This window comes from Dermacentor variabilis, chromosome 11, assembly GCF_050947875.1.
Source record: "Dermacentor variabilis isolate Ectoservices chromosome 11, ASM5094787v1, whole genome shotgun sequence".
Taxonomy (NCBI): domain Eukaryota; kingdom Metazoa; phylum Arthropoda; class Arachnida; order Ixodida; family Ixodidae; genus Dermacentor; species Dermacentor variabilis.
This window is the reverse complement of record NC_134578.1, coordinates 79,966,405-79,982,717: the sequence shown is the minus strand read 5'-3', so window position 1 is coordinate 79,982,717 and position 16,313 is coordinate 79,966,405. Positions and strand designations below refer to the sequence as shown.

At 45.2% G+C, this 16,313-nt stretch overlaps 1 protein-coding gene across 3 annotated transcripts in view; it reads right to left on the bottom strand.

Moving 5' to 3' along the window:
* Positions 1–16,313, bottom strand: part of LOC142563698 (synaptotagmin-1-like) — a 244,283-nt gene that overhangs the window by 96,121 nt on the left and 131,849 nt on the right. Inside the window, exon 1 of one of the 3 annotated variants that reach the window (XM_075674294.1) lies at positions 5,763–5,794. The exons of the other annotated variants lie outside the window; for them this stretch is intronic. Within the exon in view, the coding sequence (XP_075530409.1) occupies positions 5,763–5,779 (17 nt within the window). The 5' untranslated portion in view covers positions 5,780–5,794. Of the gene's footprint in view, positions 1–5,762; positions 5,795–16,313 lie in introns of those variants that run through there. 3 annotated transcript variants of the gene reach the window in all.

The following is a 16,313-nucleotide window of genomic DNA, read 5'->3' as shown; positions in this document are numbered from 1 at the left end:
TCCGCTTCCGCTTACTGCTGGTTGCTCTCGACGGCGGCGATGAGCCTCCGCTTCGGCGGCGCGAACTGCAGGGTCTTCTCGGCGGCGGCGATGAGCTTCTGCTTCAGCCTCGCTTACTGCTGGTTGCTCTCGACGGCGGCGATGAGCCTCCGCTTCGGCGGCGCGAACGGCAGGGTCTTCTCGGCGGCGGCGCTTAGCCTCTGCTTCCCCCACGGCTGTGACAACCTCGCGAGGCACTTGTATAGATCTCGTCTTTGAGAATCAAGCATTGGTGTACCAAGTCGAACATATATCAGTCTATTTCTCCGACCACAAAGCTTCCTTCATGACTGTCAAGAACTGTTAGTGGAGTCTTTGTTAAAGGAATACGTGTGAAAAATAAAAAAAAAATTATGTGATAGCGCATACATGTGTTGCTCGATTTCTTTGCCTCAATCTATCCAAAAGGTGAAACAGCTTATTTGCTGCGCTCACATTTCGCATTAGGAAGTAACGTAATCGTCGGTAATTTTTTTTTTCTTTAGCGCGCACTGCGGCGATCTGTCTAAGCGAAGCTGAGCTGCGCTGGCAAATCGAGAGGGCGTATGTGGACAAGTGAGACGCGCGGCGGCGGCCGACGCAAACCGCAACCGTCCTGTGTATTGGCTGGGAAATAGCGCTGCTCGTGGAGGAAGGAAAAAGACAGGAGGGCGCATCGCGCAACGCGTTTGAAGCCAAGAGTGTCGGGCCAACATGTGACCAGAGATATAGGCAGAGCAGCGGAGCAGCAGCTGCCGGTCGAGCGCGCATCGATTAAAGGAGACTACCCGTAGAACAAAGAACCAACTACCGGGCACGAAACGTCTCGGCAAATCTCGATTCTTGCTCCGTGATCTCGACGCAAAAGGTCACGTGTTGGGCTAACGCTGAGCAATGCACTGAGCAAAGGGACTGGATTCACGGAGCGTTCGCTTGCCAAGTCTGGCTGCGTGACGTAATGCTCTCTGCTATCTTTTAACGCGATAGCGTCAAAGGCTGCCTATCGCAGAAAATCCGGCGTCGGCGTGCCACCTTCAGCGTCGACCATCGTTTTGGTAAGGAATCATTCCGAACCAAGCATGCTCAACCATTCAGTCCGTCCTTGTAGGTCAAAGTTACGGAACGAACTTAATTTCTCAAAGTAAAATACATCAGAAAAATCTTAAAGTACGACGTACATACAACATACAGACATGATAGCCTCGGATTTTGGTTTGAATATATGAGAAAACATAATTCTGTTACGCGGAAATTCAAACACAAACCCCTTTTCGGCGTTTGTACCGGTCATAGACCAGCCACGCTGTCCGAGATTTGCGCGCGCTGGCGCGAGGAAATCTCGGAGGCCACGGAGCGGCGCACCCGGTTCCTTGAAATACATCTAGATGGCGCTCGCCTCCGCCGCATCGCGGCCCAAGCAAGAGGTCACGTCTCTACCAGGAAGCTCGCCTTCGTGCATAGCGTTCGATGCTAGCGTTTCCCGGTAAACGTTGCTGTTACATAAGCTGAAGTTGCCGCGATGCGTGAGAAACACACAAGTATCTTTGCATGCTATCGCGTTCCACTTTGAAAGGCGAAGCTTAAGCGTTCTCCAAATATTATCCTTCCTTCATGATTCTGCTGGAGAAACGCGACACAGCGCCACCACCCATGCCGCAGCAGGTAAACTGTCAGACGCCACAAACCTCCCGCGAAACAGGGCAAGCACCTCAGGAGAGCTATGTAGTAGGGGTTTGGCGACGCATTGCGCCCTGCAACTCGGTTGCGCGAGAGCATGCATATTTCTATATCCGACGGCAACTTTCTGTGGCAGAAAATTCAAAGCTATGCGCACGCACTCGCGCGTGCGGCGCTTCTGCTACTAGGCCAAGTAGTGCCGACGTTTTGTTGGCGGTTTACGGACTACGAAACTAAGACAAGGACACCAGAAAACTAGGAACAGCAAGAAACTGAGATCATTTTCTTAAGCAAGCTTTTACTTATTATGAAATAAATCGGGAACAAATTAAAAAAAAATATGGGCTCCAATCCACGCCGTGAAGGTGTTTGCCAGCGAAGCTGTGGTATCACTTGATCCGATAGACCATGTGATATAGCCTTCAACTGCGTCCTGCCGAGCCGGAGAACGACGCCGTTGTGCTATTGATGTTACTGTTTCCTTTTGTCGCTCGTCGTATTCGCGCTGCTCTTCAGGCCCCCTAACTGTGCGTGGTTTGCTTTGGGCAGGAACCACTACGTCCTGCCTAGCGTGAGCACGACGCCGTTGTGCCCATTGCCGTTGCTGTTTCGGTCGCCTCTCATCGTGTTCGCGCCGCTCTAAGGAATCCTGACTATGAGTGGCCTTTCCACAGCGCTATCAGAACACAAATGAAATCAGTTGCTAGGCGGGTTCTTCTTTTTCCACGTGCAAGTGTAATTACGTCACTCCTGCTTCGTGAGCTACAGTTGCCGCTTCCCGGCAAGTGCAGCTTATGCAACCCTAACCTTTACCGGGAAACGCTTGTGGCAAACCACGTGCGCAAGGACAAATTTCTCGTTGTTTCTTTTTTTTTTTTTGTCTTTCCCCGCACGTCCGGTGCCATCTGCCGCGGATGCGAGGAGGCGAGCACCATGTGGTCGTATTGCGAGGAAAACTTCACCAAACGTGGCGCGCGCCTCCCGCTGTGATTGGTCGAATTTTTGCCGACGGACACGACAAATGCCTTGGAGGTAAAAGTATAGAGCTTCGCTGTAAAAAAATAAGAACAATGGGGTTCGTTTTACGCTACGTAGCTTCCAGTTGCTTACAATCGCGGACTACATGCAGATGCGCAGTAAAAGGGGAAAAAAATATCCGGTTCGTTGCCCGTAGCTTAGTTCGGCTGCGCTTGCACAGAACGTTAACTCCAGGTACAGGCATTACAAGCAAGCACCCTTTGCATCGGCGCCATTTCACCTGCGGAGCAAGGCTGGCCGCCGGTCACCGCGAGGACGACTGAAATAACCAAATGAAGCGATTCGCTTTACAATTAATTTTATTTACCTTTCCTGTTCAATGCCGAAGATGAAATATTCCGTAAAAGATTGCTATAGAAAGAGCAGGGGCAATCAGTGACTGCCAATGCTATCACGTAACGTATCGGCTTGCTTTATTCTCAAAATTTTAAGGCAAGGCGTCACTTTTCTATTTAAGTATAATCTGGGGCAGTTAACGCAGCAAACGGCTATTGCAACCCTAAGATGGCACTATTGCGGTGATGTTCGGAGATCCTTATACACATAGACAAATTCTGATTGGTCGATTGAAGGGGGAGTGCACTCGGAAGAAAAGAAAAAGTCGGGTACCGATGACAGGCTCCGCCCCTGCGGCTGTAGCTCAGTGGCTATGATATTGCGCTGCTGAGGTCGTGGGTTCGATCCCGACCGCAGCAACCGCGTTTCGACGGGGCCGAAGTGAAAAATCGCTCATCTGCTGAGAACATTGCGCACGTTAGAGGACCCAAGGTGTGTTCAAGTTTTCTCCGCTGTCCCGTGGCCACTGCGGCGCGCCTTAAATAAGATCATGGTTTTGGCAGAACACCAAGACCATTCCTTTTTATTTCCCTAGATAGCAAAGATTAAAATAAGTACTTCTCGCAAGGAAGGAAGCAACACTCGAAAATGCCAGCAGCGAATGGCAAATCATGTATGGATGTACAGAACAATCAGCAGCAGCTTTAGTTCATGCGTTTCCTCCAGTGTAAATGGGCTGGAAAGTCGACGAAGTTAACAAATAGGCGCCATATGCATGCATATTCGAGAAAAGCGACCATTCAAAGAGAGTTCCAGTTTAAAGAAAAAAGAAACGAACAGCCCTAAGCTGTTGAAGAAGGACACAATTTCCTTTCGTCCAGTTGCTTTTCGTCGCATAACACGAGGGCCTCAAAAGAAAAAGAAAATGTCCGAAAACGTAATCCGCGAAACTCTTTTTCGTGCAAACTACCCCTTATTTCCAGGAAATACAAAGGAAATAGCAAAACGCCATTTGCATAAAAACATAGTAGTTGAAGGAACGTAAGTGGTAACGACTACAGCAATTTCCACTCGCTTGCTTCATCCGCGACCATGGGCAAGCTTCCTGTTCTTGCGCATTTCTTACCACATTGCCCGCGCTGAAACTTTCGCTGTGTGGGTTGCGAAAACTTGAAGAGGCATGAAGCTCGAATATGCTTCAGTCTCTTTCGCGTGTTCGGAAAACTAGTGCCCCTGACTGGCAAGCTTCTGCGAGCTGCTTAAAAAAAGCTGCGAAATTGCGGAAATGACGCAAAAGTGCACGAACAGCAAACCTACACAGACCCCGATGTTCTTAGAAAAAACAGGCTCTACTGTGTCCACCAATGTCCATTTGCATAAGCAGTCATGACAGGAACTTAAAACGCTGGCGTCTCAGGCGGAACCGAGAAAGAATAATAAAGACTGTAAGCGCACATAGCAAACAGCTTTTACAAACTGGGCTTCGCGGAATCGGGCTAAATCAGGCCGTACCCATTATACTTTGTATTTTTTGAGCCCCTTCGCTTGGCTGCTCTAGCAGGAGTGTTAGCGCTAGCGTAAGAAGTATAAGAGAACTACAACATCAGAAAAGGCGTAGGTGGCTGTTAAGGCGTTGCTGGGTGGCCCAGAGGAGCCTTCCTTCATAAAGAGCTTCTTTTGCTGTCGTAAGATCGGGAAGCCTTCCTCCTTCAAAAAATTTAACAAATCACAGCGATTCTCGCGCTTTTCCATTTTTCGGTGTTTCCTTGCTGATACTTCATTCCCTTCCACTGCACCTGGGTTCTTGTCAAAACTACTGCCCAAGTACGAAGGCCCCTATACCGCGTGGTCGAACGCACATCTCCGGTCAACTACGTTGAACCGTCTTCGGACGTGCGCCGTCGTGGAGGAGACGTTGTCAACGTCGACCGCCTCAAGACTTAATACGACCCAATCATAGTGACAAGCTGTCAGGTTGCCGGGTGGCTCCCTTTTCGTTCCCGGGAGCAATTGTAGAAAAGGATCCTCTCCAGCGTCCCAAAAACGGGTGGCTAATAAACTCCTTTACAATTTCATTTTATTACATCAAATATCCCTAATAAACCGGGTATTACACAAGGTGTGGGTACATAAGTATAAGTTGTAAGGATATGTCAATGAAGTGTACAAAAGCGATACAGGTATAGGGAAGTGGTAATATAAACGTAAGTAATGCTTCCTCGTTTACAATTTTTCTTTTTCGTGCAAAAAGCGAGTGCTGGCCGGTATACCATAGCAAGGCTCTTTCTTCCAAGAATAAACAACAAACGTACAAAACGCGAATAAATGCCTCACATCATCGTAATCGTTGTCGGCTTCTTTTGTACCCTGCAAAACAGGCTTCGTCCACTGCAGGAGGAAGGTTGCTTTCCAGAAATATCAAATTACCCTTGCCTTGTTACAGATAACTCCTAGTTACACATGGAACCTCCCGTAATCTTATTACACCACCTAATTTTCCTCTATTCTCGAGTGAACTTCCATTCCTTTGCCATCCATTTTCTAACTCTAAGAACGGTTTTCGCTGCATGCGTGACACGGTCTACCCAACTCTGTTTCTTTCTCAGAGTCTTAAGCAAAATATTGGCTAAATTTGTTTGCTTTCTAATCCACAGCGTCATCTTCGTGTCTCTCAAATTCATTCTATCATTTCTATCTATCTATCAATTCTATCATTTTAAGAGTGAATCAGCTTTGAAACATTCTTTACGTGCCTTCTTCCGTTTGGCATAGCCGCGTCTACTGCTTCTGCTGAGGCGGGCTTGGGCGGTATCTCGGCCGATATATTTTTGGATATGTCTTTCACGTTTACATTTCCCCTGCATGGAAGCACCAGCAAACAGATTTACCTAAACCCTGTATGCTAACCAACAAGTTAGTGCCATGAAGCACTCCACAGTTCTTCGTAATAATAATAATAATAATAATAATAATAATAATAATAATAATAATAATAATAATAATAATAATAATAATAATAATAATAATAATAATAATAATAATAATAATAATAATAACACTCATGCGAAATATCTCGTCACATAATGTTTTCTCTTAGGCATATTTAAAGACACCGAACTCTTACTGCGGACTCTTAGTGGTACATTGCAATCAGCAGCTTCTTTTTTTTCTTTATGTTATTTTATTTGATTAAGCTATTTGGTAAGTGCCACTGGGTGTTTGCTCATTCTTGGCGATTTGTCCAGGATAGGTAAGCCCCCACTGTGGCACTAGAGCTCAGAATCCTTTATTGTACCTACAAAACCCATCGTAATTATTTCTCCATACGCCAATCGTCGCATTCTTCCATAAACGAGAATCATGCATTGCCCGTCGCCCTCGTGACATTGCTGCTTCGACGTCTCACATATGTGCATCCTTCCGATTTGGTGGTTTCCATTTCAACGTAGCTTGTGGGCGGCGTACTTCCCAAACGTAAAAAAAAAAATTCGTGGTATTAACGCTGCAACTTTTTGTGCTGATAGACACAAACGTTGAATGACTATATCGGCCCGACAGTGTCACAAGCTGTTTTTTTAAGCTAATGGAGAAAGTGGTAGACAGTCGATTGAAACGGTGGTGTGAACACTCATATGTGTTTTGCAACTACACGACCGGTATTCGACATAAGCGGTCTACAATGGATGCAGTATTAGACATTGTCACATGCGTCGAACACGAACAAATGTGTGGAACTGTGACAATAGCAGTGCATTTAGACATTCAAGGAGCAGTCGACACTGTAAGTCACATACACGTCCTTGCTGTTATGTTAGAGATTGGCCTACACGGCCGAACACTGCGTCGGATATCAAATTTCTTCAGCGAAAGAAAAATATTTATGGAAACAACTGAAGGAGAGAGTAACTGTCACATCATCACGCAGGGCATTCCGGAGGGCAGTGTTCTCAATCCGTTTTTATTCAACTGTGTCATAGCATCCTTACCACAAAAACTACTGTCTGGGCTACAGCATTCTCTGTACACAGATGACATCTGCATATGGGCCTCTGAATATAATGTGCAAGGCATTCAAACAACGCTGCAAGGGGGTCATGATAGTATAGACAGCTTTTGAAAAGAAAGAGGCACGAGTCTCTCATACCCAAAGACAGCCGTGCTTTCTTTCGCCAGACAGCTGAGTAATTTGGAACTTACTCTTGCAGGGACAAACTTTGATGTATGAGAGCATAAATTTGCTGCTGTTATTCTCGACCGCCAGTTGTCATGGGCATCACACATCCGCGCAATTGAAACAGGGACCAATACTGTAAGAAACATACTTCGGCGACTCGCAGGCACAACGTCCGGCGGATCAGTTTCTTCACTACTGGGAGTTCATAGTTCCCTCATAAAACAAAACAAAATTGCTTACTCGGCACCTATTCTACATGGTTTATCGCAACATTATGAGTAAGGTTTTCAACGTTTAGTGGCAAGAGGGCTGTGAGCAAGGGGGCTGTGAGCCTTGGGGTTCCGCAAGTTCAAGTTCTCAATAAATGCTAGGCTCGTCACCCACCATTTCCAGTCATACGAAAGGTTGAAACATGCCGACGTACTTATCAAATCTTAACTCAACACGAGAAGCATCTGTTAAAGATCGCGCTTACCAAACCAAACAAAAGCAAAATTTATGATGTTGTTCAAGAACATAAAGCATCATTGCCAAGACTTGAATTATGAAAAGCGGATGTTAGCTACCGTCCTTGAATTTTAACGTTCTTCTAAAGTAGAATTATCAGTCGGGGGGATTATATCCAAGCGAGACATGTTCATGGAAGCCGCACAGCGACTAGTACTTTTCCAAATTTACTCATTTTATCCCCAGTACATCCACGTGTATACAGACGGTTCGTGTCATAAAAATTCCTCGGCTTCAGCATTCGTCATTACACGTATGGTGGTAAAGCAAACATTTAAATTATCGCGAGAGACATTTTCCACTACTGTAGAACTGTTTGCAGTCCTGGGTGCTTTATCATTCGTAACATCAGAAAAAGAAATGCACAAAATTGGGTTATTTTTAGCGATTCGCAAGCCGCTCTCATATTGCTGCAAAGCAATAACAAAAGTTATTTTAATAATTTGTTATTGTATGAGACTGCCAAAGAACAGACAAAAGCAAGCACAGTGAATCACGTAATTGCATTTCAGTGGATACCCGGGCACTGCAATATACAGGGGGTCCCGCATAAATTGAGCCAAGAATTTAAATATGAAAGGCGCGTCGGAAGCGAATTCAACCAAACGCGTACTATTGACAATAGCATATAGGAACTCAGACAATTTTTTTGTTTTCCCTAAACCCCACTAATTAATTAGGTTTAATTACTTAACTTTTAAATTATTGGCTGAGGACCCCGAGTATAATACGTAGATTTGTAGAGCACGTTCAAAAGCCACCGATAGAGTTGTTCCCTTTAATATAGCCTCACGTAGTCCTTTGTTCCGGGTTGTAAAGGAAGCCCGCGAAATATGAAAAAAGCCACGAGACGGAGCCCCTCCGCTGTGGTATCGTGCTGCTCTCAAGCGCGGGTTGTGTGAACAAGGTCGGCTCGCGTTGGATGACGCCGAAAATGCATGCTGCTGGCCGAGTGCTGCCGATGAGCTAAAGAACGCCCTGCCGCTTTCTCGTGGTCAGTAATGATGGAGCCGACCTTGTTCACCGAACGAACGCTTGAGAGCAGCACAATGCCACTGCGCAAACGCTCTGTCACGTGGCTTTTCTTCATATTTCGCGGGCTTTCTTTTGAACACGGAAAAAGGGACTACGTGAGACGTATCGTAAAGGGAACAGCTGGATCGGTGGTTTCTGAAAGTGCTCAAAAAATCTGCGTATCATACTTGGGGTCCTCAGCCATAATACATAATTTGGGTAATTAAACCTAATTAATTCTTGAGTTATGTGGAAAAAAATGCCTGAGTTATTATAGGCTATTGAGAATAGTATGCGTTCGGTTCAATTCGCTTCCGAGGCGCCTTTCATTTTCAAATTCTTGGATCAAGTTATGTGGGACACCTTGTATATTCCTGGTAATACTTCAGCGGACGCAGCTGCGAACCAGGCGCACAATATCGCAGAAACAATCAATCTTCCCCTTTTGCGTAGTGGAGTCCGTCTGCTCCTGAGGCGGATCTCCTGTAGTCTCAGCATAACTACTTGGTTTGATCAGCAATGTAAGAACTCCGAGGTATACTTTACAGAGCCATGTAAAAACCTATCAATTCTGTGAAATCTGAGAGAAAACCGAAAATTTGAAACATTACTGCATTGCCTGAGGCTTGGTACTGCATTCACGAGACACTTTTTATACAGCATAAAATTTTCTCTGGTCCGCAGTGTTCTTGTGGCCATCCAGATGAAGATGTGCATCCTCTGCTCCTCGAGTGCGCTAAATACGATTCATCACGAAGGATGTCGAAAGCAAATTTGTTGCTTTTGCACTAAATATCCTTCACTCTAAAAAAAGATTCTTGGTCGGTGGTCAACTGCACGACTTCATAAAACGCAGTTCTTGCTTTGAAACAGCTCTTCGAGGGCACCAACATTTTGGGGAAATATTAAGTTTCAATTTATCTAATAAGCTAAATGAGTGATATAAAAACTTGTTCCAGGTTCAAAATTGATTTATCCAGTTATTGCAATTTTTACGTTATGTGCAATTACTCGTGTTCTGTGTTCTATCTATTGTGAATATTTGACTTTATATATGCGTATGTGTACTGCACTCGTGCACAAAACTTTGGGATTCCTGTATTGTTTGACTGCATAGTTTTTATTCATATGGTATTCTACTGAGTGTCATATTTTGTCTTTCTCCTCCCTTTTTGCGCATATTTGGTTCATTTGCTGAGCTACAAGCAGTAGCTGGTGCCGCCATAGAGGCGCCTATCTCTCCTATTATTCATTTCGATAACAAAAGAAACATCGAATGAGGTTACATGCTGCGTTGGATTAAAAGAAACGCTACTGTGCGTATCCCTGTTGGTTGCATAGAACTTAAAGAAAAGCTTCCCTAACACTTCGCTTCATGTAAAGTCAAACATGTGCGTTGGATCTGCCTCATTTTTAGATGCAGCTGCTACCGCCCAGTGCGCAGTACTCCTCTCAGAACGGTTCCTCGCTAGGCGAGCATCACAGACCGCCTTAGTAGTAGTGACAGTTACGGCTAACAGCTACAACTGATGCTGCTATACTCGTTTGATTCCCTAACTCGTACTTCGCCAACGAAAACAACCTTCGCCTAATTGAAATTTCATCGTAGAGTCCTGTCTGCATGTTTTTTTTTTTATCCATCACTCGTCACAAAGTTTTCAGCTTCTTCTCTATATATTTTTTTCTTTCTCTCTTTCGGATCTTTTTCTCTTTTCGTCCTCGTGCCTCTTCTCCTCGTGCAGGGTAGTCAACCACAGCTACCATTGGTTAACCTGCCTGCTTTTCTATGCACTCTTTTTAGTACTGTCTTCTCTGTCAATCTTCAACGTTGGCCCCATAAATTCGTACCGATAAAAAGAAATTACTTTAAACTTCTCTTTTTAAAGATAGAGGTACAAGCTGCCGGTCACTACTTGGCAACGCCCGCCGTATCCGCGACAATGCTTTTGTTATTATTTAAATTTCCTTCTCATGATCCCGGTTCCCTGTGAGCAATTAGCTTAGTTAAACATGCGTTCGCGCTGATGGTAGAGGCTGACTGCCAATCAGGGCGATCCCTCCACACACTGGATCAAAGGGGCCCGGCTGCTCATCGTCAAACTTGCTCTTCAAATACCGCGCTGAGTGCTGCAATAAACTAATGGTGTCACGTGGTGAAACGTAGTATGAAACCAGTGAAGCAAACAAAGCAAAGATCGTGTTGTCCACTTCTCTTGTGTGCTGTCTGCACGCCTCCCCTTTTTGCATAATGAAGCAAACATGAGCGCATAAGCTTCCTACTTATATTTATTTTTTTAACTTCTCGAGGTCATGCCTCTAAGAGTAACAGCTCATGTGTTTGTAACTAGATTTCTTCATCCCCGTCCTCCTGGGCAGTGTTTAGGCCTAAGTAACTGTTTGGTTTGCTAAAAATGAAACACAATTCAATTTAAGTGATTCAAAGATCTAGCGCAGCAAGCTTAAAGAACTTTTACTGAGCTAGAGCGGCGGAAATACAAGCAAAGATACTCGAGCTTTCTGACGTCACGCTGGGGGCACCGTAACTGCGGTTTGAACCCAAATTTCAAAAGTTGGAACCTTCATCTTAACCGTTTCTTGTAATAATCAACCGATTAGCGGAATATTCTTGAAAGTGATGCTTTGGAAGAACACTTTATCTGCACTAAACTAATTAAGTGTTCTTCTACAGTATCAAGGACATGTGGGGAGGAGAGCGCGGTTTATTGTGCAGTTCGCTGTACGGAAAAGGAACACAATCAAACTCCAAGAATCCTCGAACGTATACAAAAGGCACATCTTGAGAAGCGCATGCCTTCGCGCAGTATGGCGCCAGAAAGCCATTCCACGTACTAATGCTTTGGCACGTGCTCCAGTTTTTCGCATTGTCGGCTATGTGAGAGAACCAATCAAGATGTCAATCATTACGTTTTTCGATTAGACAACAAGCTCAAAGCGAACAATTGCTTTTCATCATATATTAGTGTCATCTAGAATGAAGAAAAGAAAGATTGGAAAGTCAGGACATTAGCTGGCATCAGCGCACACATGCGAGGACACCGAGCCATGCTTCAAGAGTAAACATATGCCGGCCAAGATTGACACAAAGATTGTGTGGCACTAATTACGGCAAATAATGCCGCATCGCCGGAAACATATCGAGATCCAAATGTACATACGTGCCACACGTGGTGGGTGTCTCAGTGCGCCACTAAGATATTGAAATGTACGGGAGGTATGACAGGCTCCCAGACGGTTCTCCTTTTGTTTTGCAATTTGACAGCGAAAAACTCCCATGAAAGCAGCGACACAGTCTTTCTCTGAACAGCTGAAAAATAGACGAAACTCCGAAATGTTCCCCAGTAAGTGCCCTAGGCAGTCGTAAGAATTCACTATGTTAAGAGGCTTCCAAGCGCAGAACATGCATTTCGCGCGGAGATGTTGCGGAAACTCGGTTCAGTTCAGTTTATTGTCCTTAAAGACCCACGAGGAGGGGGGGGGGGGGGGGGGTATGACATAAAGTGTGTGCTTTACATAAGTTCCACGTTACGTATGCATCATTGGCTCTGTTGAAAGTGATCAATCAGACGCTATTGGAACAAAGGCGGGTAAGCGATGTCAACACTGCCAGCAGGAAGGCCGTTCCAGTCTTTAGCTGCTCGAGGAATGAACGAGGCGGAAAACTGAGCGGTTCGGGCACGAGGGCGTGCGAATTGCTGCGTCTGACTGGCGCGGTGGGAGGTGCGTGCTGCGGTAACGATGTATGACGCATGATGAAGGGTGCCGAAAAAGAACTTGTGATAGAGCTCAAGACATGCAATGCTTCGGCGATTAGACAGTAGTGTTAATCCGGATTCCGCTTTAAGAGCATAAATTCTGACATCGGATGAATATTGTGATTGAATGAACCTAGTAGCACGGTTCTGAACCGATTCAAGTGAGCTGAAAAGACATGCTTGATGTGGTCGCCAGATTGCAGAGGCACATTCCAGTTTTACTCGAACAAGGGGTTTGCATGCAAGCAATTTTACAGTTCGTGGAGCCTGACGGAGATTACCCTTTAAAAAGCCTAGTGTCTTATTAGCAGAGGATACACTGTTATAAATATGCTTATTCTAGCACAGATCATTGCACACAGTGGAACCTAGGTAGTTATATGACTCGACTAATTCGAGAGGCATGTTTCCGATTTGGTAAGAAAATACCAGGGGATTACTCCTACGAGTGACTGACATAACCTTATATTTTTTACCATTGGTTGCCATTAACCAATCGTTACACCATGTTAGAAATATTGAACGTTCCTCCAGCGCTCATCCACCGATAAATGTGGAGCGATACGGAGACGGCGATATTGAAGGGCAATAGGGAACACATAAAACAAACTGCATAACTTGAGGCAAAGCGCAAAAGAAAAAGAACACGAGGACACAAGAAGGCAACGAAGACGTAGCACCCACCACTATGTTTTCTATAAAACAAACTGGCTGCAGGCGCTGGTGCTGGAAGGTTGGTGAATAATAAAAAGAAAAGAGAAATAGAAAGCAAAAACTTAAATCAATGCTTAGTTAGATAAAAGCACTAACGTAAGCACATTAATACCGCAACCGAACATTGGAAACCTTAGTGTATAAAAATATTTAGAGAGTTAAAGGCACCGGACAATTTTGAAGAGGGAGCTTCATGGTAAGGAGGTGGGGGCAGACAAAGCCCAGTTTCAAAGATGATGCTTTATCGTCCTCATCATCAACAACAACAATGCAATTACTATCACCATCAACATGGCAGTAGTCATTGCATCCCTACAATGCCTGCTAGTAGGAGTCTCCTTTCTTCACTTCAGCGTTTCCCTAGAATCACATTTGAGGTCGTTACGGCTTGTCACTTATGCGTTGCTTTCACTGTAACACGCAACTGCTTTGTCCTCTTCAGTGACAAGATTGTGCTTTGGCGGGAGTTTGACGTTTGTTTTTCGTTAATCGTTTCAAAACTCGTAGTATCGCTTTGTCTTTCTCTCTCTCTCTCTCTCAAGCTTCCAAGCACTCCCTGCCCTACATCCTGGTGAACTAGACCGCTCGACCGCAAGAGCTGAGCCACAGTAATGATACACTGCCGGTGCCACAAATAAAACGTGTCAGTGAGTTCAGACAAAAGGACTCACCACCGAGGTTGGGTACCTTGCTTGACTGCCAAGGCGACAACTTGGGCTCAGCGTCGTTGAAAATTAAAGCTTCTGTCTCTCTTTCTCGCTCTTAAACAAGAAGCATCAGTTCAGAAAAGCAACACACAATAACGTATGAAAAATAAAATTTCTGATAATCGGAGGGGCCCAAGAAAAACGCACACGCAGCGCCTCGAATGAAGTCAACACTGTAGCTATTTTTTTTTGCAGAGCTGGACAAGAACCCGACTCACGCAATGCAAATCGTAGTGTTTCAAAGCTGCGGGCGTCCAATACGGCGAGCACATTTGCGCTAGCGCAACCTCGCCGTGGAGACGGCCGCTCTATCGGTGCTGCATTCTTCGCCAGCTGTGTACTTTTAGAGCGAAAGCTCTTTTTTTTTCATTCTCAATTAAAACCTACAGACCCTAACGACAGCAGCGAGTTGTGACCAGCAAAAGAGAGAAGAAAAGGAACGTGTTTGTAGAGAGGGAGCACGAGGGTAGGGGGGTTGACACCCTATCGCCGATAGTGACAGTAGTCGTCACACATTTTCCAGGTACCCCGCTGCGACCACATGTCTCTCGGGAAATGAGCCACGAGCAGTGACTTGCACAATGCGACGGGTCACGTGGAAAAGAACGCGAGATGAGAGGCGAGACTACCGAGAGAACGAGATACGCGATGCCATGTGGCGGGGCCCGTTGCGCAGACGTGGCAGTCGCGTGGTTCAATTACGCCAGTTCCCCGGACAATCTCGCGTGTTTTGCCGGAAATTGCTTGATTAAGTGTGGCTGTGCCTCGATAAGCACCCTCCGTGTTATCGTTTGAAAAGCAGAGGTCGAGATTCCTTTTTCTTCTGTACTTCAGCTTTAACTCGTGTTACATCTATTTAAACAGGAGTGGGGGCCTAGAAATGCTGATCTGACCACAACTAGATTTCTTTTTTTTTTTCAGCACCTAATCCCGCAGTAAGTGTCTTTGCTTAAACGACGATGTGAATGCCTTATGTCAAAAATCAAACAGTAGTGCGTAGAACACATAGTTTTTGAGCCAGCACCTGCAACTGTTTTTCTGGTCTCTTCGTATCAACTTTGGAGTCGGATGTGGCTAACCCATGAAGGGCACGGCAGCCTCATGCGCTTCTGTAACTCCCTCCAGCGAAGAACGTGATCAGTACAGCACGTTTCCCACAACGCCGATGCATGTGTTGCACCGCTGATCGGCGCGCCGTATGAAATAGAAATCAAAGATAGTTTAAGTACGACGCATTACATGGCGAGCATATGCCACTTTAACAGTATTTATCTAGCCACCTACGTCTTGGTGTTCTCATGGTCGTTTCCTTAACTTGGAATGTATCAAAATTGGCATAGTATGACAAGAGCGTATGACGAACATAAACGATCAGTCATGACATGCGTGTCATGCGGGTCATGAAACAGCCGCCTACGTCTTGGTGTTCTCATGGTCGTTTCCTCAAGTTGGTACGTATCAAAATTGGCATAGTAGAAAACAGCGTATGACGAACATAAATGATAAGTCATGACATGACGTCATGACATGCGTCTCATGTGGGTCATGAAACAGCCGTGTACGTCTTGGTGCCCTCATGGTCGTTTCGCTAACTTGGTATGAACAAAATTGACATAGCATGACAAGAGCGTATGACGAACATGAATGATCAGCCATGATATGAATGTCATGACATGTGGGTCATGAAACAGCCACTTACGTCTTGGTGCTCTCATAGTCGTCTCGCTAACTTGGTATGTATCAAAATTGGCATAGCTTGACAACAGCATATGACGAGCATAAATGGTAAGTCATGACATGAGTGTCATGTCGGTCATGAAATAGCCGTCTACGCCTTGGTGCTCGCATGGACGTTTCCTTAACTTGGTATGTATCGAAATTGGCATAGTATGAGAACCGTGTATGATGGACATAAATGATGAGTCATCACATTAATGTAATGACATGCGTGTCACGTGGCTCATGAAACAGCCGCCTACTTCTTGGTGCTCTCATGGTCGTTTCCTTAACTTGGTATGTATCAAAATTGGCATAGTATGACAAGGGCGTATGAACAACATAAATGATCAGTCATGACATGAATGTCATTACATCTGTGTCATGTAGGTCATGAAACATCCGCATACGTCTTGGTGTTCTCATGGTCGTTTCGCTAACTTGGTATGTATCAAAATTAGCTTAGTATGAGAAGAGCGTATGACGGACATAAATGATCAGTCATGATATGCGTGTCATGTGGGTCATGAAACAGCCGCCTACGTCTTCGTGCCCTCATGGTCGTTTCCTTAACTTGGTATGTATGAAAATTCGCATAGTATGACAACAGCCTATGACGAACATAAATGATAGGTCATGGCATGAATGTCATGTGGGTCATGAAACAGCCGCCTACACCTTGGTGCTCTCGTGGTCAAC